The sequence below is a fragment of the Lipophrys pholis genome, assembly GCF_963383615.2.
Source record: "Lipophrys pholis genome assembly, chromosome: 9".
NCBI lineage: Eukaryota > Metazoa > Chordata > Actinopteri > Blenniiformes > Blenniidae > Lipophrys > Lipophrys pholis.
The window spans coordinates 16,026,135-16,050,336 of NC_137639.1; the positions used below are offsets into that span (position 1 = coordinate 16,026,135).

Sequence of the window (24,202 nt, forward strand, 5' to 3'; positions counted from 1 at the left end):
CATAACTATATAAATAAGTCACCTAGTTATAAAAAATATTCTACCAGCTTGGTCTCTGTCTTCATCATTTCAGAACAATGAACTGGGACAACGTAATACATTGACCTGGTTTGGTTAGATTAGTTAAACAGGTTTAACATGGGTCCCTTCCAACGTTATAACAACAAGATTAGCCTAATACAGAGGTGGCATCAGGGCTTTGTTTTGCCAATACAAAGATTGATGTGTTAGCAGACAAATCCAAAGATAAAGCCCCAATTTGAAACATTAGGTCTCCATTAAAGGCAACTGTATTACCACCAACCAGTAGTTCTTACTCAAGCCAGCACAAAAATGGTGCAGTAAATGAAACAGTTTTGATGAACCATGGTGGGCTGAGTCAAGGAAGAAGCAGAAGGATTAGGTAATTCAACATTGGATGATAATGAGCAGATACATAAGACTTAAAACACCTAATCTGCACCACTGTACCTAAGAACCAAAATGAAGGGCAAAAACTGTAAAAAAAAAAAAAAAAAAGACTAAACACTGCCACTCACTGCAGTTCAGATTCTGCAAGGTGCCCCTTTAGTATTACAAGCATCAATGACGTGATCGTAAATCCACAAAATATATTGTTTCAGCCAAGGCTGCACAGATTCAACAGAAGGATGCATGGGAGGCTGACCGGCAGCGTTTCTGCATTAAATTAAAAGGCCTTCTATCAGATTACATGACAACTAATGCCTCATTCAAGATCCAAGTCATACACTTCACACAGATCTTTGAAGGTTTTTAAATGACTGTTTCTAATACCCATTGCTCAAATGCTACCATGTCAGATATTGACCTGTGTGTTCTTCCTCAGTGAATCACCATCATCATAGTCAACAGCTCCAAGAGGATATGCAAGAGGTGACAAATGCACAGTCCTTTTAAACCCATAGACCTTCACATGCTAGAAAAGCTTAGTTCAAAATCTAGTTCCACTGCAATGTGGGGCGAATCAACAAAGCAAAAAAAATAAAAAAAACCTAACACAGAGGTTATTCAGATAGTAAGCATTTTAGAAGAATGAGCACTACAAGTGATAATCAGGCACTTGGTCAGACGTCTTGGACATCTCTTAGTTACTTGAACAGGCAGAGTAGAGAATGACTTCAAGCTGCATTACCACTGAAGAAAATATTTCCAACATATTAATCTTTTAATTAATATTTATTCAAACTATATAAAAATTGGAATGTTACAAGTAACCATCTGTACTTCTGTTGGATCGTAGAAGAACAACTAGAACTGTGAAGCAGGGATGGATAATGAAGCTGTCAAGTAAGAAATCAGGCAAAGAGAGAGTGAAAGAAAGAAAAAGAAATCCTTTAATACTTTTACATAAGTACTCATTCAAATGGAATAAGAGAGCAGGGCCTCCCAACCTCTCTGATGACTCAGCTCTGATAGCTGCTCTGTGACGTAATCCTTCAGGGAAAGACTGAAAGCTTCAGGCAACACACACACACGCACACACACACACACACACACACACACACACACACACACACACACACACACACACACACACACACACACACACACACACACACACACACACACACACACACACACACACACACACACACACACACACACACACACACACACACACACACACACACACACACACACACACACAATGCAAGCACCCAGATATGTGTGCCTATGTAAATACACGCACGCACACAAAGAGAAACTGTGTGTACACAGACTTGTGTGTGCACGCCCAGTGGCTAATACACACATCAATCTGTTTGAGAATTGGCTGCTCTGCTATAAATAGCTCCACTGGTATTACGTACACATTACAGGCCATTACATCAGACAGGAGTTTCTAAAAGACTAACAGCTATGAGGCATATAAGCCTGTATACATTAGGGTAGATTACATACAGGTGGCATTGTGAAGCCTCAGAAATAAATGGGCAGCCCACAACACAGTGGGGCTGGCTTGCTTAAATAACAGATGGAAGTATCATGAAAAAATTCAAGCCACTGCAATGGATGTTCGTAAATACAGTGGTAAGAAAAAGTAAGTGAAACCTTTTGGAAATTGCTAGTTTTCTGCATTAATTGGCCATAAAATGTGATCCGAGCTACATCTCAGCCACAAGCATAGACACGTTGAGATGTAGCTGTGAATATCGAAAATCTTTGAGAGGGCTTTGTGACCACTTCCACCTAATAATTTCACTTTCTTTTTTCCACCAGCAGTGTGCATGGATATGTTCCATAAAATAGGGCGGCAGTATCTGTGCGGTATTAGGTTAAGCACTTTGTGTGTGTGTGTGCGTGTGTGTGTGTGTGTGTGTGTGTGTGTGTGTGTGTGTGTGTGTGTGTGTGTGTGTGTGTGTGTTTGAGACTCAGCAATGCAAACCCTTTCTGTTTCCAATTAAACTAAAGAAATCCATACTTTGTCTTGATACTTTATGCTGTCATGTCACACAGGCAACTGCAAATTCAACCCGGTTGCCATTTCCCATGTCAGATCTACCCAGAGTACTGACTTAAGAAGAAAAGTTTTTATGATTTCCATGCTCAGAAACTTTGTAGCATTGAAATAACTCTTCAGGCGAGGGACAATTATTGCTTTCGCAAACGTATTTTTTGCAATAGTGAAATCCAGTGTCAGACTATCAAGGCTTTATCTGCAGTCTTAGTTTTATAAAAGCCCTACAGGTCTCCAGAAAAGAACTGGAGCCATTGATAGACTGATTTGGCTCACACAACCCACCCATATTCCCACTAACAAGTACCCTCTATAAAGGCCCTCTGACTGTAATGCGGTGCTGTGTGTGGTCTGGGCTGATTCTGGAAACTGACGTCCGTTGATGAGATGGAGACACAAAAATCTGAATGAGCCTCGGACAATTGGCTGTCCTACGCTCAGCGCCCGTAGTCAGCAGGAGTGGGAGGCAGCAGCCAAGAAAACTCTGCTGACTCATGAAGAAGGGACAGTGAACTGTCCCTTGTCATCTAATTACCGCATCAAATTAAGACCCAAGATATGGGCTCAGCGAAGCAAAAGAAGGCAGAAAGGGATTTAGTGGGTAGGGGACTGAACGAAGGGAGGGTGGAGGGTGGTTGGAGGGGTAGGAAAGGGAGAGAAAGAGGGATGATGATATATAAAGAAAATGTATGGAGAGAAACGCTGGAGGAAAAGACTCCCAGTGCACTCTGACAATAGAGTCATGTAAGGTGGCCGGTCGCCATCTCTGCCACTGTGCAGCCATGAATCTGACTGTACACTAGGTATTGGGTAGTTCGTTAGGCCACAGAGGCGGGTCTGTCTGCACATAATGGAGTCTTAATACCCACTCAGACCCATAAACTTAGAGCTTAGCAGATTTGGGAACTGTGCCTAGTCAAATTTAAAAAAGACGACACAGGTCACATTGCTGAATTTAGGTCACACATTTGGACAAGCCATATGAACATCATGTCAATGTATTTATCACAATAGGAAGAGATTAGCAATCTCCAGGCTGATGATCAGACAAGAGGACATAGAAAACACAGAATAAAATCCCAAAAAACAGTAGGACCTCTGGGTGCGCACATATCCAATTGTATGCATTTTGAAGAATACAGTTAGTCCCAGGCATACCATGTAACAAGTTTTCGTTCATCCAACAACAATACTTTTCAAGTATAATCATCTTTCTTTCCCGATTTGATACAGTTTAGTTAGGGCTAGCTTACGTCACCCTGGAACATTTTCTAGTTAAGCTGCTATAGGTTTAGACTGCTGGGACACCGTATTGCACACTGGTGGCTATACTACAATTGGTGCTATGCAAAGAAAACTGAATTAAATGAATAAATAATATACATGTCATCATCAAATACTTTCATCCACCCATCTCTCGATCCCTTCTTTCATTTGTTCCTAATCATTTGTAAGTAGTTAGGTTATATGTGTCAGTTGGGGTTACGTTTTTGTGTTTTAAACTTTCGAAGGAGTTATTTAGCATATTTGTAAACACATCTTTGTATTTTGTTGTATTTATTTTTGTGAAGCAGCTGGAAATTTGAATTTACTTCAGGATCAACGTAGTGTTTATCTCTCTATCATCTGTCTTTTAAACTTAATTTCGACAAAGTTATGTCACTCACTGTGACTACCTGGTGGGAAGCGCCCGGCAGGAAGCAAAATATTTTACCAACAGGAGCCACAGTGGGAGCGGATGCCTAATTGTGCACTGAGGATGATTGCCAGCAAACCCTGGACCGCAAGTGTACTTTCAGACCACGGCTGATTTGGAGCTATTGTCCAATTACAGCAGGAGGGCAAAAGAAGGGGGTAGTGGTGACAGCGAAATTGTAATTCTGAAAACAAAGGCTGACATCACTGGCGTGATTCTAGCAGGAAAATGGAAATGGTCTGTTCGTTGTATTGCAAGTTTGTCCACTATCGGACAAGTGGACATTTTTAACCATCATCCACCATGACCATATATTTTCCTGTTCAAATTCATTCCGAATCGACAAAACAAATAGCAGTTGTGATCACTGTGCTACTCAAAAGGGGGAGCATGAGAGGAGAATATCGGCAGGTTTTTACGCGGTGTGATAACAAAAGGACTAACAGCATCACAGGCGAGCACAAACAATCATTTCTCATTCAGATGAATCACAGCATGTGCTTTAGTCAGTTCTGTACAAACTGTCCTCAATAACGTGGAGTTTTCTCTGGAGACGTCAAGATCATAGTGTCTTCTGTGTGCCAGTCTCTCTTTCTCTCTCTGTCTTCTCTTTCTCTCTCAATCTGCTGACACAAATCCCATTGCCAGCTCTTTGAGAGGGGCCCTTCTCTGTTTAATATCTTTGATGGGGAACCTCTCAGACATGAAACTTGGTCCACAAAATAAAACCTGAAGTGTAAGGGTCACAGACTCTATTTCAACAGAAATACATTTTTTTTCCTTTGAAAAAAAAGACAGTGCTTAAATATTATGACTATTCAATTAGATAAACTAGGTAGACGTACAAATTGCTGGCATTCATTTCTACTCGTCTCATGGCTTTTTAGACTCAGCTGTCTCCTTGATGTGACATCCTGTAATGGCTGATGTGATTATTTCTCTAGTAATCTCATTAATATATTACAGCTTATGGAGATAATAAACGGTTTCCTGCCCTCTAAATACATAATGTCGGACCAAAATATTCTAATAGAATTCCACGGTGTAATGAACAGCTGCTTAAAAAAAACAAAAACTTTTACAACAGTACTTGGTTAAATCCTCCCTGTTTGTAGCACCTTTTAATTTCACCCGCTTCTGCATAGCCCCCGTTTCTTCCCCTCCTTTTCAGCAGCAGCTTCGGAAATCTGAGCTGTCCTACTTTCCCCAGACAGAAAGAGAGAGAGAGAGAGAGAGAGAGAGTGAGAGAGAGAACACGCGGAAGGCAAAGAGAGAGGGAAATGCAGTCTCCATGACCTACATGAGTCCAAACAACGCTGTTCAGCTTCGGCCAGATGAAATGCCTGCAGGCAGCAACACATAGCTCTCTCTATGCAACACATGGACACAAACAAATGCAGCCACATGCATATACACACCTGTATTCCAAATCTTTAGAAAAGAGAGTACTCCGAAAAATCTCGCACGAACAAAGGCCACACGTCATGAAACTGCACAGTGTAAGTGTCATAAACTAAAAGGTTACAAGTGTCTCATCACGGATTAATGAGTGAAGGAGTATTTGCACACACACATCTGATACTAACGATAGAATACAGAGTCAGCAGCGGAGCAGAGAGCAAACACTTTCAGGGATTCCCATTAGTTGTGCAAGTAATGTGATCTTGCCCTTTTAGCTGGGAGAAATTTGTGGCTTCTAATCTTACACAGCCTGCCTTCTGGGACAAGGAGTGAAGGATGGACCATTAAAGGTGCATCATCCCCCTGCGCCTGGGTGGTCCCGTTACGCTCCTGTGGAAAGACATCTTTCTCAATTAAATACAGTAAGAAGATATAAGATTAAAGACCGCTTTAATTGTTCACCATTGTTTAATGTTTAAGTCCTTTGCACCATTCCATCAATGAACTACAAAAATCCTGAATCTCCTCAGGCGTTAAAACACTGCAACCTAACTGAGCTAATATGCTTTAATGCTCAGATGAAAGGGATCTAAGTAAGTTTGCAGTCTGTGAATTGATTGCATGCATGGCATTATTAGTGCTTGCTCAGGTCTCTTTATTGCTCTTACTGGTTTTTTTGGACGAGGTTAAAATTGCAGTGTGCACATGGGCAGGAGACCAGAGGTGTTGTATTTACTTCCGTCACAAAGTGCACAGTGCACACATTTACACTGGTTTGTTGAGACGCCCAAGTTTGACCACTGATAAACTGCATATTTTGTCGAAACAGTGAACTGAAAGAACAACGTCTCCACTGTTAGTTCTTATCTGTATGACTGCGGTCTGCAGATAAAATCCATTTCAGACTCCTATTAGTTATTTAGAGCATCAGCAGTGTCTATTTCATCAAATACTCATGCAGCTTTTTACTGCAATGGAGGCAATTTAATAGAAATGACAGCAACCCTGGCAACCCCACAAGCGCCCCCACCCACCCCGAGTTTCATCTGTTTAAAGTGATGTTAATCATTATATGATACTGCCACCATATTCATACTGTAAAAAAGAAATACAACTCAAAGCTGAACCGAACCTCGTGAGGAAGTGTGGGGCTAACATTATGTGATAAGGGACAAAGCTAAGGAACAGTTTGATGATTACTTTGATTAAATTTGTTTCTGTTTCTTCTATGTAAAGCTACGTAACTAATCTTATACAGATATCCATGGACAAGTTTTCAACTTCCGAACTATAGGCTGCTATTTCTTTTTACATAATTTGAACCCTGAGGCTAAAACTATGATGCGGGTAAACGAGCATGTGTGATGCGTTCAGGTGCATTATGTAACTCCGTCATTTGTTTTTGTGAATCTGTTTTTCTTTTAAAATTTGATGGGTGTGGCTTATACTCCGGCACGCGCAATAGTCCGGAAAGTACAGTATTATCTAAATGTGGTAAATGGGGGTGTTTATCTACACTGATTTTAATGGTTTGACATCTTGATCCATCCTATGGGGATGAAATTTACACTAGACTGATGATAGGGTTCCTCGCTGACAGTGAAGAATGCATAAGTCATCTGCAGTGGAAATGCACAGAATGAATTGACTTATCAACAACAAGCGAGATCAAGAAATAAACACACTAACTAAACAATTAAAATGTGTTTTTTTTCACTTAGTAGCATAATTTGTAAAGAGAGGCAGGCATCAGTAGGAGTCATTGTTTTTATGACTTTCAGGTGCTATAAACTTTAACTCTCGGTACTCCAGGTGGGATTTTTGTGATCGGGATGAGTTTCGCTCAAGGTGCACAAGCTATAAAATGCTATTACTCTGGTCTTACTTAGATTTATTGAAAGCCAATCCTGTAGTTGGATTTCTTTCGGCTAAACCATTACTCCGACTAATCATCCCATTACAACAGGCCACGAGTATCTGTGTGCCTGTTTGTGTTTGTGTGTGTCTTTGGCATTGTGGCAGTAGCGGGGCTAGCTAGCAGGTTGAGGCACGTTTCCATTTAGCAGCTTGGGATAAATATGGAGCCGACACATGAGATGTTCCAGAGTCAAATCACAACCTGCCTGGCTCTCCTCCAGGTTGCATTTGTTCAACAGCAGCCAAACAATTTGTATTTCACAGCACTGACTGCTGCAAATCCACTCAGTCACTCAATGCTTTGTATATATGTTGGATCGTGTGTGCGTGCGTGTGTGTGTGTGTTTGTGTGTGTGTCTACTTGAGAGAGAGAGAGCAGCGATATCTGTGCTGACAAAGGGTTACTGTACTGCCTGCATGCTCTCTTTACCTCTGCCATAAAGAGCATCAGTTAACAGACAACTGTGGTTTGAGCGTGCGTGTACGACTCGAGCTCAGAGACTTGATGTTATGTTAGGAATAATGACAGCAGGTTAAATACACACACAATAATACATGCATGCATAAACTTGATGTAAGTATCCAATTTGAATACAGAAGATAATACAAATTATATACAAATAACACACACGTACATCAGAAATATATAAATGGGTGTCCGCATGTGTGTGTGTGTGTGTTCCTTGATCCAATTTAAGATCCATTTAAAAACAGGTCAGCTGCTGGAAGAGTGAACCAGCAGATTTCTGGCGCTGTGTCACCTTTGAGCTCTGCACAGTGCAGCTTGCAGAACACATCAACGCCAGAGCAGCAGAGCAACACACATAAACATACCGCCGAACACTCCTGCAGATGCACAAGTAATACCACTCGTAAAGGCAAGCATACATACATTAGACACACGCCCCGCACACAAAAACCGAGCCCACACGCACGCGCGCACACACACACACACACACACACACACACACACACACACACACACACACACACACACACACACACACACACACACACACACACACACACACACACACACACACACACACACACACACACACACACACACACACACACACACACACACACACACACACACTTACTTTTAAATGCACACAGTTCTGCACATGGCCACAGACATTCCCACATGTTGAGGCCAACAGTTTGGGCATCAACAGCATTCCACTCTGCTTTTACAGTGGAAAAATCTGCCCTCTGACCCAGAGTATTTCCAACATTCAGGAAAGCAGCAGCCAGGGAATGCCATGTTTCACTGCTAAGAGAGTGAGACAAGAGATGGATCAATGCCCATTATTTATATATGTGGTGTTTCTAATTAAAGGCTGCTCTGCATGCTGTAGCAACTGCACAATGGATGCTGTAAGGATTCACTGTGTAAAAGCTGCTCTGCCACATTGGCAATCCATTTGCACTTAGACAGACATTAATGGGCAACAGAGTCACTTTATAGTTTGAGAGACGCTTTGATCAATAGTTTGGATTTACTTTATTTTAGGGCTGTGGAACTGTCAAAAGTCTTCATTGAGTCAATACTGTTGCACATTTTTCCGAGATCCGGCAGTTCCCACCGAGTGTTTCTGGCTGTGCATGTCCAACTGTGTGACATGCTGGCAAATATCTTTGATTGCACGGACAGACTGCAGAAGTCCAGGGGGCGACCATAATGTATATGAATAATATGTGAATTCAAAGCACTATTTATTTGTTTTCTGGATATCACAAATGGTCTACAAGTTACACTTATAAACAATATGCCTGCAAAATCCTGTCAGTTGTGACAGGATAGAAACGAAAGGGTTACCAATAGGAAAAATGACTACTTGCAAAAAGAGACTTGTTTGTTATGGTGGAGTGCAAAACAGAGCTGAAAGGTTTGAATGTTGTACTTCCAGCAAGTAGGAGAATGTGACATGACTTCAGAGTGGAGACCATGACAAATACAATATCCACGCACATCAGAGGTGAAGTAGTTGAAATCTGGCAGACTCACATACCAAACTCACATTGCTATGTAGTCCTAATAATCCTCATTCATTCAATTACATTAGTGAGCCTGAGTGTTTAATCTATAGCAAACCTAATATTTTCTGTCCTTTCAGAACAGTTCACAAGTTCTGTAACTTATCAAATAAGAGAAAGTAAAAGAAGAAAGCAAAGATCCAAAAAGGAAAATGAGTGAGGAAGAGAAAGTATGTAAAGCGAATTAAAGAAAGAGAGAGAAAAACAAAATGAGAAAGAGAAAGAGAAAGAGAGACATAAAGAGCAAAGACAGAGAGGGCTGTGGAAATGTGATCAGTACCACCATCATCAGAGCAAATGTTAATGATCCCTTCTGGGACACTGTAATGCTGCAGTTGCCAATTTAGATACAAGAAAGACAGAAAAGAAAACTGAGGACACAGCACATCTCTCACACCTCTCACGCATAGCCTAAAAACAAAACAAAACACATTTTGAAAATATATATTTGAGAAACACTGACGACTGAATGAGCACACTAAATGCAACAAATGCACTGCAACACTAAGTTGATAATGCTAAAAACGTTCTCTCAGGAATGGTTGAAAAGCACATTTGGTATCCTCAATTCCTGATATCTGCACTAGTTTGAATGGGTTATTATTTTGGGAATGTGTAAAAGCATTCCTGACAATGCTAAAAATATTCCAATAAACCTGCCGAACACTCAGAAAGTAGCACGACTATTTTATTAGAAAGTGTTTCAACAGGACTATGGCGCTGGCAAAGTGCACCAAAAGCCCGTTTGCTAAAATTATTATTGCCAACCCAGGCTTGTCTGGCACCCTCATCTATTTTAGGTATCTTACTTCATCATGTGTAAATAATCATGTTTCTAGAAAATGAGATTGTTAAAGGGACGGTTCTCCAGACCAGTTAAATTTGAAAGGACTGAAACTTTGGAGTAGAAGCCCACAACATGTAGCGATGACAGAGAAGCTGAGAAAGATAAACACTGAGTCTAAGACACAGAGATAGTCTGGCCATTACAGAGATAATGAAACACAGACTACAGAGGCAGGGGCAGGGCATGGGGATTCTGCCATACCATAGCGCAAAGCTGGCTACAGGACATCCAGTCCGAGTACACTAAATCCAACAAAATCTAGTAACCCAGTGATCAAAACAGTGTTCCCACCGTAGAATGAGTGGGGCAGCACTGGGAACACAGTGTCCAAGAAAGTAAAAAATATCACTCTCTGTGGAACCGCTGAGAACACACTGTTGAGAATGCAAACTAATAAAAATGTACAGATATCTCAGATAAGTGTGTTGCACTTGAGGCTTCTTATAAGCTTTTTCCATTACACATTCTAGATTTTGCAGGCCAAGCTCATGGAAGGAGTAGCGTGGTTGCAATACTTGCTTTATGACCGCTTGGTTGTCTGTGAGAAGGATGTACAGAAATTCCAGGTTTTATTATTATGTGCACACACAAACGCACATGTTTTCACACACTATTAGGAAGTTAATGCTCTTTGCTGTTATGAAAGTTTTTGAAAGAGTTGCATCAATAGTCTTAATAATGTGCACAGAGCAGCTGCTGTGATACATCTGTGTGTTGTCAGCATAGTGCGGGTCAAGTGTGATTTTAAGATTCGTTCATTAAGTTCACCTCAAGTCAGATTAGCTAATTGGAGGAAGATACTGGAGACTGCCTATATGTCACAATTTCTGTGAGAGTCACCTGACTTTTAGTCAAACATCCTCCATGGCAGACAGAGTTAGATCAGGATTAGATAAGTTCTCCTTCAGCAAACAGGAGCTCGATGAACTAGTAACATAGCTGCTTGCCGTGGCCGACAAAAGAACTCTGCAGTTCTACAACTCTCCAGTTCTATGTTCAACAAAAGAACTTATGCACCTTTTTTCATCCTAGGAACAAATAACCACTGCAGCGCCATCACACGTAGTCATGTGTTATTCGCTGCATGTAATGTCATTGAATGTTCTCAAACAGTTCTCATCTCTTAAACAAGCCATTAGCAGAGCGAGTTAAGGTCAGGCCAGGCCAGGCAGCCCTTCAACAAACCCTCCAAACAAGCTATTCTGGCGTTTGTTAATGTTTTGTCAATCAATAACTCAAGTTACCACCGACTAGGACAACGGCTGTTGAAACAGGTCAGCTAAACAATGGTAGTTTGCGTGTGCAACACTGATTGTCACTAAACACATGTTTAGCAGCATCAAGGTCTGTAATAACGAAAGAGTCCAGCCCCCGTGCAATCCGACCGGGGCCTCCAGCAGCCCCAGACCAGGGGGGATGACTGCTCCCCCAAAGCTCCGCCCCCTGTGTCCAACTAACCAAATGAAACCACTTGGATGTTGTCTTCCTATATTTCATTGCTTCTTGGAGAACAAAGTCAAACTTTAAACCTTAATATCAATACATAAGTTTGCTGGAAATGCTCCCAGAACTAGAGTACGTTGCAATTGACCTTTCATGTCTATTCATTTAAAATCACTCACGACTGTCGGTTCATGCATGGAAAGACTAGCTGAAATTGGACAAAAGGAGGAAAATTGCAGTGGGTGGGGGGTGGTGGAATAAAGTGAGGTAACAGAAAATCATATAGCCATGTCAAACAGTTTGGCCGGTGATTTCTGACAGCTCTGCCTCCTGCCTCCTGCAAAGAGGCCAGGGAATGAGGTAAAGGAGGCGCAAAGAAAAAGAGGCACGATGAGAGTCTTTTAGAAAGTGCCTGGAGGATGGAAAATTCAGTAAACTAAACAGAGAAACTTCTCCGCAGCAGGCTGGCTGCCTGTACGGGATATTTGGAGGGTAGGCAGACGGGCAGATAGAGAAAACACTGACAACACTGCACAACGCTGCAGTAGAGAAAAAGTCAGTGGGAGGAAAAAAAAGAAAAAAAAATGGCACAAAACTGAGCACATGTGGTTCAAATGATAAAGGTTAGAGGTCACAGAGAGTGGGTGCAACAATTTACGTGCCTTGCATCCCACTTGTCCAACCAAGAACAAATCACCTACTCCTTTATTGATTTGAACCACTCAACAACACAATGCATGTTTGCAGGAAAGTCGTGTTACTGCTGTTCCTTATGCCTCCAAAGTCGGACCCCAGAGGCACATGTGAGCGATGCGATGGCTCCATGGGAGAGTTTTTTTTCGGAGGAAATGTGCTGAATAGAATTTCCACTGAGGAACAAGTACAATGAGACATACTTTCCACTGCCATCAACAATGCACACACACACTGCCAATGAGGTAAATAGTTTACAGAACTCACAAAAACAAACATGCAGACACGTGCACAAACACACAAACACACATGCATGTGAAGGAGAAGGAGAGACTCGTATGCACGCACGCACGCACGCACGCACGCACACACACACAGACACACACACACACAGCAATTTCCTGTGGCTTACTCAGCATTGTGCTCCACAGATGTTTGTTAATCTATGCATAATAAAAACCAGTAAAAACATATTTTTAGGAACACTTCGCCTTTGTACATTTTCTATGCATGTGTGGCAACACTTCGACATGTGATCCACTTGGATTTGCTTCGTATCAAATGATACACAGTTGTAAAGTGTGCATGATTTCATTAAACTCACTGGAAACTATCAGAAATAGTAAACATTTTCAAATGAAAAAACAGGGTTCATGCTTGAATAAACCCCTTTTTTTCTATGTCTTTTCTGAATGACCTGAAAGAAAACATCTCAGTGAACGATTAAATAAAAGTTTAATGTCACTGCAGACACTTCTTGGTGTTGCATCAAAAAAAAAATCCATATTCCCTCTCTTTTCTTGTCACCACACACACACAAAAAATAAAGAATCTGAAAGAGGCTCTTTGTGACATGATGCGATAGTGGTGCCAGATTCAGTGGAGTGGCCCCAAACAGCAATGGTGGTCAGACCTGAGTCAGTGTGAATAAATCATCAAATCTCACTTTCATTTTGTAGTTACAGTAATACCATAGTCATAATAAACCTCTCTGACTAATCTCAGCCTCTCTGAACCTCCTTCAGTCCCCAGCTCCACTTTCTGGTGTTCAGTGCAGCCTCAATAGCCCGTCTGGGAATTCAAAAAGGCAGCAGCCTGTCTATCCCACTCTAATAAATATATTGCGCAAGATTTAGCAGGAAATGCCTGCTTTCCTTGAACACGACTAAAAACCAGTGATTCAATGCCATAGTCTCAATCCTTGACCTTTTTACCAAATTATTTACCATGCAGTTTGAATTCATGCCAACAGCGAGTAATTCAAGCCAGCATCATTCCCACAGAGAAAGAAACAAGTCTCCTCCTTGTGCTGAGTGGGAAGAAACTTGAGCTTTTCAGGCTTATCAAAACATTATCCATTTAAAGCTTTATGTCCCAGATGGCAATTCAAAGCCAAAACTTGCAAACTTTTTAAGCATTTACTGGTTTATCAATTAATTAAGTGACTCATGGGACTTTCGAGAAGCAAAGCAGGTCACTTGAAAGTCGGACCCGTGTGTTTTCATTCGAAATGATCTAACTGGAACCGTAGTCTATGATCCCGCACCATAGGAGCCACGACCCCAACAGACCAGGACCGTAGCCAGGGAGAGTATTTATGAGAAATAGTCCGCCCTCACATTACTGTAAACTGGTATGTTACTGTAACCAGTATTGGCTGGTTCCATATGAAGACCATTAAGAGTGATGATGGAAGGACTTTGACTTCCAGGAATCGACAGACCAGTCTCTGAATCTTTGTCAGCACACAAATACAAATAGGCGCACAGAAAATGTGGTCACGTGTGCGGTTACACAAAATGCGCGCACGCACACACACACACACACAAACACGCACGCAGCTTATCTACTCTTCACTTAGTTTTTTTTCTTTTTCGCTCTAAAAAAAAAAAAAAAAAACTCACATGGGCACTGTGCAATATGCTGCTATCATATGTAAGCAATCAACATGCCTCACATGAGAGTAACTCGGAGCAGATTTAAGGCAGGAAAAATTCCCACATGTTCAACTTACAGCTGACTGCTCCATTCAGCTGATTTACAATGCTCAACCTCTGCCTCCTTCAAAAGAACCAAGATGAGTCACACTTCTTCAACATGTAAATAAATCTAAATTAGCCAGTGCCTCGTACCCTGATTTTGAAAAGGGGATCAAGCATCTGACATAAGGCAAACCAAATGCAGAAAATGTTTTGCAGGTAATGCAACCGGACTGAATTACAAAGTAGGGTCACAGTCTGTGGGGTTATCACTCACATATATGCCTGAAGAGGACTCTTCAGGAGGTAGAGACCCTGGACTGAGGACAGGTGAGCCGGCTGGACTGCAGAGCTCAGGAAAGGGATTTGGGATGGCCGGGAGAGAAGATGTCCTCAGCTGCTGCTCCTCCTCCTGCAATCTCCTGAAAATAGACAATGCAGAAAAAGTCACACGGGTGCTGGCTTATGGCTCCAGCTGCAAACCCTGCAATTAGAAATTGACCCACGGGAAGAACTCAGCCTGCTCGCTAGGTTTTATTTACTTGTTATTCTTGCTGAAAAGTGAAGTTAAATCAAACATTGTGACCCGGGGAAGCCTCTTAAAAAGTGAAATGAGCGAACTTTAAATTGGGAGCTGCTGACATATGTGAAATATGTGCAGGGAAAACGAGATTAATAAAGCTCGGGCTCATGTCTGTTTCTGTCTGATCTGCCCATAATGAAAAGTCTCTCAGGAAGTGGAAATCACACAACCCACAGCATACTGGCAAATTTTTTGCAATATTTATCAAGCATCAATATTAAATCAAGACATTACTTTAAAGCAGTTTCTGAATGAGCCGCATGCAGCCGAAGTCTCAAATCTTGATTTGACAGCAGATCATAAACCTTTCAGGGATTTTTATCATGAGAAAAAAAATATGTGCGGGTCAGTTTGCGAAATTCTAGCTCAACGGCGTCAATGTTGGAAGGCTCTTTCTCTTAGTCTCTTTTTCTCTGTCAAAACTCAGCCTCTGTGTAGAACCCGGCGAGTTCAAAAGGGAGCGGGCCTTTTGATGTCATCCCATCTGAGCCGGAGAACAGGGTTATCCAGAGGTCAGTCCTGAATAATAAGAACTTCAGGGCCCGTGTCTGTGTGAGTGTGTGTTCGAGAGGGCTCATAAGACAGAATACTCCATAACCTGCTCATCCAGCTTCTGTTTCTGTCATGCGGTGCAAAGGCAAATAATGGGAGCTGACACCAGCTCCGCTTTGAACGTGTGCGCGCTGCATGTGTGCAGCTCCACTGTTGCCTGAGTGTGTATTAGGGAACGAGCACACCCACTTTTTCCCCAATGCAGCCCTAGGAGGATATGGTTTAGTATGCTTTAAATTGGGAGAGACGTATGCAGCAGAAAAATCAGATTTTTTTTTTTTTACTCTTTCCCCCTGCTGGTGCTGTCTGAAGCAAAGGAGGAGTGACAAGGAGGTGCGGGTCATTGAAGGGCTACGGGCTGGGAACAGCAAGAAAACGTTATGCCCAATTATCGAAAGGGTGTGGAGGGATGATGTGTGCAGAAAAAGGTTCCTTTTCAAATGTGGAGAGGAAAAAAAAAAAAAGAGGGTTGAGCTCCACACAGGCGCATGGCTATAGAAGTGTGAGTTCACAGAATTCTAATGAACGACGTGCTCAAGGTGCGGTGCCATGCTTTTGTCCCCGCTGTGTGACTGCACAGGTACAGCTGAAGTCCAAATCTAATCTTTTTTTTTTTTTTAGGTTTAATCTCTTTTATTTAACTTTTGGTGGAAGCACCCTATACTTTACTTCATTTATATTCACGTTCAAATATATTTTACAGCCGATCTCCTGTACTATTGAACTCAGTGCCGTGGGGGCTGGAGGTAATCACAGCTGACTGTGGGTAGGGAGGGGGAAACATCCATAATCACATCTATACGGTCAGGGACAAAACAGAATGAACAATGAACAAATCAATTGCAAGAGAATATGTACATTCTACACAAAAACACTCAACATCCTGGAATCGAACCAGGGATATTCTTGTTGTGAGGCTGTGTGCAATTATGGAATATATTGAAAACATTGTTAAGCTTAAATATGGGACCAATTGTAAATGACATGAATTCAGACCATATTACTTGCTGATTTAGAAGAGGTGGGATTTAATAAGTTTGTAATCCCACTCCTGGAATAGGATCCTGATTTTATTTCATCTTCAGTGCAAACCGCGACACCACCGTACCTTCATTACATTTGTTGCTTTTTCGGTTTTTCACATCGATGCTTTGTCATTTGTGTGTGATATGTTTTATTATCAGTTTCTCTTCTGTTTTTCCTTCTAAAAAGCAAATTCATTTTCATTTTAATTCAATAATTTAAATATTGACTGTTAGGATAACAAATTCTTACCATTTGCCGTCTCCCTGCCCATGTTTGCCCTTATTTGCCTTGCCTTATCACTGTCAATTATTTGTGAAGCACTTTGAATTGCACCAACCTTGTTCAAAGGTGCTATATGAATGAAGTTTGATTTATTGGCCGGCAGATATCTGTATTTTATTTGTCGGCATGTATGAGGGAAGTGGTGACAGCACACATACGTGTATTCCCTTTGATGATGGTTAATCAAATGGCTGTCATCATTAACAGATTATTGGTTAATCCACCAAGTGGCAGTTCTGTGTTTGATGGGTAAATGGTGAACAAAATTTCAAGATTCAAACTTCAGTACACTTTCCAACAACGAACCAGTGAAAATTCCTACCGGACAGCGAGGATGTGCATGGGCTGAGACCGTCTGAGGCTGGTTTGGGGCAAATCCGTAGACAAGGAGGAGGAGGGAGGCTCTGGAGAGACGTGGCTTAGCACGTGTGCGTGCTGACCCTGCCGTGGCTGGTTGTGTTGTGTGTGGTTATGATGGTGGTGATGATGGTGGAGGAGGTGGTGGTGGTGGTGTGAGGAGGAGGTCTGTCCGTTGTGGAGTAGTGGCGTGGACTCGTTCTGCTGACCACTGCAGGAGGAGTACAGGCTCTCCAGCGAAGAGTTCATATCATTCACTAGGGCCTCTAAGTCGACGTCATCCTCTGAAACAGAGGGAGAACAAATTAAGATGGAGAGAGAAACATGGTGCAGATACTTTCTTTGAGGAGGAGAAAACAATCAGATGGTTTTAAGAAAGCTGAAGAGAATAACTATTTGCAATAAATCACAAAAAAAATAAATAAAATTAAGCCATGCGGGCAATCTGATGTGGTTGGACATAGTTAAGTCACACAAATAAAGAGGTGAAATCCCTGGTTATTCAGGGACTCTTCTGTCCTGTTTCAGTTTTCCTCTCATTTTATCATGGCCAGGATTTGAACCCTTCACCTCACTTCACTGTACTTTAAAATCAAAGTAATGCAGACAAAAACAGTGACTGGACAACATACAACAAGCTCAGATATGGATTAATAACCAGTTTTAACCAGAACGCTCAATCAGCACGACTATCTTGGCTACATAAGCTGTGCAGCCAAGAGAGCCAAATCTTCAGGGATATCAGGTACAAGCATGAACCTGCCCGCAACACTTTTCAGCTCTCAGCAGCCTCTCTGTAAGCAGCATCTGCACCACATCCACTGCATGCTTTCCAACATTCAGCTTTTAAATGTCTTAAAAAGCGAGATGTGGAGGCACCCATGCCTCAAAGCCTTTGTGAAAACTTCTGAGCGCCTTTAAATTCATGAAGTGAGTTTTATCGACTGACTCCAGGAGCGTGTTGTATCAAAGTCTGAACTGAGCCCAACTGAGGAGAAACTCTGGTCTAATTGCTTGATGCTGTGAAAGTTTTATCATGTGGGTGGACCAGATGCCTCACTTGGCCTTTTTAAATTATGATCTGCAGTGGAGACTCTGCTTATGGTTAATAATTCTTCATTATGAAAGTGAAATTCATTTCATGAATTCAACATCAGATGCCTATATTCTGGAGTTCACAACTACACTGTTGTGTACAAGTGAACCACCAGGGGGAGACAATGTCTAATTATATGAAGTCTCAAGTGAAGAAACCTAGACCAGATCTTAAGACATCACCATTACTGCTGCTTTGAAACTCAATTTAGCTTATTTATTAATTTTTTTGATCAAGTACAACTTTGAATCCTACCCAGTTAATGTAGAAATGTGTTAGAAATATTGCCATGTGCAATGTGAACTATGGTTATAGTATTAGTTAAATAAATTAGTAATTCATGATTAGTAGAATGACATGACATTGATGATTGAATAAAATAAAATTCAACCTTGTGAGTGTTTTTAATTAGCAATCTTAACAGCAATAAAAAAAAGCAATGTAATATAAAGCCTTCATAATATAAAGTATACAAAATAATACCAAGAAAGGAAATTATAGTTTGCAGATACAGTATATTACATTGAATATTTTAGAAAATTCTATTTCAAATAGCATTTTGTAAATCTTACTTTTTTCCTTATGTACAATTCACATCATGTAATCTACTCTGCTAATTTCAAAATCTGAAGTTACTACTTGAGTAAGCCAAGAATTTTGATCTGCATGTTTGTATTCAACATGTTTATTCTACTAATAGAAAAAAGTGCTGCTTTCATTTGTTGTTTACCATCGTGTATTTCAGCAATCAAACGTTATTTTTCCAGCATTTTTCAAGCAGGTTAGTATAATCCAACGGCAAAGATTGACAGCATGACATTACATATACTTCTACATACTTTACATTTGTCTGACATATGTGTTTGAACCGAAATATCCGATAAAGGTAAAACTAACAAATGGCTGCTAGTAACAATGCCATCAAATGAGGTTACTTGACTATCTCTTTAAACAGTTCTTTTAATTGTAATTTGGTGCAATTTAATCAGAGTGTGGATATTATTTAGATAGATATAGATACACACCCATGCTTCATTTAAATAACTGATGTATTGTGCTCTTGATATTATAATTATAAAACACTTTCCCTCTTTCTTTTTTTAATACGCCTCTCTCGAAGAACCTATTTATATAACGTTCATTCAGTAATGAAATAAATACATCCTAGTTTCCATTAATTTTATTTTAGACAATTTGATGACCATTGTAGTCAAGTGCCAAATAACTCCAATAGATTAACAATTGCAGTCTGTGCAGTAAAACTAGGATTTGATTGCTTTATAAAATGAAAATGTTCTATTTTATGATCCTCTGCACATCTACGGAAAGTTTTTTTTACTGGACGGCATGCAGATGACTTATCAGACACGACCTGGTCCACTTGTCTTATGTAGGCTTTGCTGTCAGATCTCCCCTGCTGAGAGTGTGCCACATATGCTTCCCGCAGCGTCCCCGCCGAGCTCAGGGTGCAGGACAGCTGACAGCTGGATCATGTGAGGTGATGCGGGTGTCTAAAGTGGCTAAAAGTCCTGCGGCTCAGCAGAAAGCTGGTACTGGAAAACAGCGAGCTGATTGATGGGAACTTTTAAAAGAGCTGGCTTCAAAAGAGAGCCCCTCGGCTTGGAAAAGAATCAGCTTCCTGTGGAAGTTTTATGTTTCCAAGACAAAAAAAAGAAAAAGAAAAGAAAAGTATCTTGCTTGAACAATGGCATTAGCCACAGCCACCACAGGTCAGTAGATTGTCACCTTTGAGAAGCGTTTCCGGAAAACGTGTCAGGTACCTGTATCACAGGTGCCTGTGAATCACGGGTGGTTAATCTGTAGGTATTAATAGTGAGAGTTAAGCTGGAGCAGCTACTTATAGATAGCCCGGAGAGCTAAAGAGCTATATACTGTACAGTAGGACACAGGGTAAAGTCCAAACGCAAGGCTAAGACGGAGGAAGACAACTGCAATTGTAAAAAAATAAAATAAAAATAAGCCGAGTAACCAGCAAGAAGCAACTGTGATTAATAAATGGAAGATGAGGGATAAAAGGATGCCTTTCAAAGCTGCATCAAAAGTGATTCAACTTAAATATTATGTTTACCTCCAATCATTTGTCATTCTCACTCGGTGAGCCATGCAGCCTGAAGCAAGTGAGAGAAAATAAGTTTCCAAGGAAATGTGACCTAGTTTGGCCTTTGAATAGGGATTGGCAGGGCCGTTTGAAATACAAAGAAACACAACACATGAACTCACGCATACGCGGCGGATTTGTGCGTCACTGTCAGTCACAGGATCGCTACCACCAATGCATGTTGCAATCGGGCAAACACAGTTATGAGTCAGGCTGGCAGGTTGATGACACAGATTGCATGCAGGCACGTACACAATTCCAAATTTCCAAATCAAGAGTGGCAAACCGGTGCCAACATTCACCTGTTGGTCATATTCTCTAAGAACAGAGATATTCACAAACAACAAGATTTGTATAAAGTATTGTTATTGACTTCCTGCAAAAATATTACCTAAGCAATGAATTATATATAAAAGTGTAACGGGTGTGATTTTGAACAAAGTCTCCAATTTATTTAAAATCCCTCAAGTAAGATATTTACAATATAATCATAAATTAAACTGACAATATTTTTGGATGTTTAAATACATGTTTCTTACCGCAATCAATCAGTATTAACAATACCAGGTTTTTCAGATACACAGTTATATGTGGTCTTTAATCATTCATAAAGTTGGCAACGAGTGGACTTTGAGTGGTTCAGTTTCAATTTTATTTACTCTTTTAGTTCATGTTACTTTTTTCTGTATTATTTACACAGTTTATTACTTTTCATGCGTTTTCTTTTTTTCTTTTGTTTTAATTATTGTTGCTGTTGTTTCTGTAAGATATTTAAGGCCCATTTCCACTGCACAAAATGTGCCATGATGGAGCAGGACGCTTCGGGTTTTCATGCCTTTCCACTGCAAAAGTTGTGGATGGTACCAAAATAACCATAACAAAGGGTTACGCTTTTTCGTCACGCTTCCATTAGGGTACCCAGCACAACTGAAGGGCTCCGATTATGAGAAGCCGTCAGCTGATTGGTCAGTGATTTACATCCCTCTCAACACGCCTGCGATATCTAAATATCTCATAGGCTGTATGAATCCTCTGTTATTTACATACTCGGCTTTGCAGTGGTTGTTTTGTTAGCCCATTTTTTATAAAAAAATTTTGTGATGTCACGATGTGACACCTGAATGCACACCACCGGAGCACAATCTGGCTCCGGCAAATCAGCCGGCGTCACGTTGCAGGTGTCCATTCGGCCCATGGGCCAAATGAAGTAACGTATAAGCTCTACAAGAATGAACCAGATGTTCTACTTTGTGATGGCTCATGAGGATAGTGTGGCAGAAGAGAGTAATACCTAAAGTGTGACAAAGTGCTGGAGGTGTGCCAATTCCTAAGCAGAAGGATATGACAACCAATCACCGATCAGCCAATTCCGGCCAATCTGTCTTCTCAATGTTGAGGGAACATCTTTTTCAGTGTGATAGCACAAAGGTTGTCAAACCGACCTGGAGATTCCTGGATTCTCTGATTGCTTGGACCTTACCACTATGATCTGGCACCAAATCCAAGCGGCAAAGAAGGATAAAAGAGACCTCCAGGTTATCTTCCCCGACCTTGCCAAAGCCTTTGGATCAGTTTTCCATAGCCTCCTCTGGGGATCCTTCACATTGTTCCATGTTCCACTATCCCTCACCACGCTAGTGGAAGCCTATTTCGAAGACCTGCTTCTCTACTGCTTTACAACAGCAGACTTTGCAACATCGTGGCACCATGTAGAAATAGGCATCGTGGCAGACTGGACGATCTCATTGGCCTTCACAATGACCATGAAGGTCATCAACAGGGCCTCAAAATGAGTGGTGAAGTATGAGCGAACTAAGAATGAGATCCGGCTTCGACCTATTTGAGCATACATGGATGACATGACCACTCTGACCGCTACCGCAATATGCACCAGGCAGCTCCTGGCAAAACTGCAGGAGAACATCAAATGGGCCAGGATGACAGTCAAGCTGAACAAGTCATGATGCATCTCAATAGTTCAAATGTGAAGTACTATATTGGCGACGACCCAAAACCAACAGTGTCTGAGCACAACGACATGGTGGGGTATGTTCAACTTGGAAGAGCAGGCTTTGGCCTTACAGCAAGTAAACCAACCTGGCGTCAGGCCTCAACAGATAAGAGAGGAGGAAAATGGTGGTTGACAAGGTGCCAACAGTGACAACAATATCTATGAACTCTGTTAAAGCTTCAGCAGATGAAAATCAAAACCTGTGATACCCTTTAAGACTCAGAGGTAGAAAAAGTATTCCCATTCTTCAGTTACAAATAAGTAACGATACTAGAAAATACTGATTCAAATTCTTTGCTCAAGCAAAAGTAAAAAAAAAGGTGCAGTCTGTAATAATACTGATTTGCAAAAGTATGAATACAGTTTGAGTTGATGTAAAAAAACTTTTTTGGTGGCTGTGGTGTAAAACCATGCATATCGGTGTGAATACACCAACTCAATCATGAGAAATGATCATTGGAGACAGAAACTACATAATTTACTGAATGAAAAAAGGTCTGAGCTTTGCATAGAACACAATGAATTCCAAAATTGTAATTTGAAAATACTTTTACTTTTACAGAAACAAAGCAATGTTAAAAGATGTAATGGTGCAGTTTTTTGGGTTTTTTTTAATATATGAACAGGGTCGAAGTACAGATATGTGTGTTCAAGTGTAGCAACTAAAAGTAAACAGCTGACAGAAAAATAAAAGAACAAATACAAATATCTTTAAAGAAAGAAGCCTTCATTCTGTTCATTAAAGGCCAGTTACAACCAAACTATAGAAGTCAGTCTCCATTATAAAATCCCAATGGGTCATAATACAACACTGACTTTATTGTTTCATGCCTCCCATGAAGTGTCATTCATTTGTTGTTCTTCTCCTGTGACATGTTTGCCCCCCTCCCTCCTCTTCGAAAAACATACCACCGGTTGAATTAGGGTTAAAAATAGACTAAGCTGCTTCTATTGTCTGAGCCACGTTAAATACGCTGATAACAATCTGTAAACATGCAAAGTCTGGTAAGAATCTGCATAAAAGCTGTTTTGGTTGTTTCTCATCATTAGTGAGCGAGACGAGGCAAAAACAAGACTATTGTACTCATGACAAATCCATATGGCTCCTCTTAACCCAGGAATGTAGTCTATGCATTTTTATTCATTTCTGCTAGGAAAAAACACATAGGAGGGGCTACCCTCCTGTAAGGGGCACACATATACAGTACATGGACCGAACACAAAATACACACGCAAAAGACACACACGGGGGATAAAGTGCCTCTGAATACAGGCCGAGCAGAGGGGTTTCCATTCAAAGGGATCAGTGTGAGTGTAGACAGAGCAAGTCTAAACAGTAAAGCGTGGCCCTGCACTGGGGAGTACAATACCTCTGGTGACAGGGCACACACCCACCGAGGGCCGAGCCTCCTGATAGGGAGGGACAGGGGGAAATGGGAGGCGAGAGGGCGGGAGACACATGGGCAGCAAACGAAAGAGCTCGTGAAGGGTAAAAGAAAGAGTGGGCGAATATTTTCCTAGTCCAGATCTTGGTCTGAAGTCTGTCTGATGCACTGCTTTATGCCCAAACTGGAAGTATGTTTTAAAAATATACACAAACAGAGGCACTTTTGAACCTTTATACAGCTACATCCTGTACAGGCTGCACTTCCATCACAGGGTAAACACAGAGACAGACCAT

General features: G+C 41.1%; 1 protein-coding gene across 1 annotated transcript in view; it reads right to left on the reverse strand.

Moving 5' to 3' along the window:
• Positions 1–15,912: 15,912 nt before the first annotated feature.
• Positions 15,913–24,202, reverse strand: part of LOC308114516 (growth factor receptor-bound protein 10-like) — a 32,781-nt gene continuing 24,491 nt past the window's right edge. Inside the window, exon 4 of the mRNA XM_080471445.1 lies at positions 15,913–17,579. Within this exon, the coding sequence (XP_080327571.1) occupies positions 17,257–17,579 (323 nt within the window). The 3' untranslated portion in view covers positions 15,913–17,256. The remainder of the gene's footprint in view (positions 17,580–24,202) is intronic.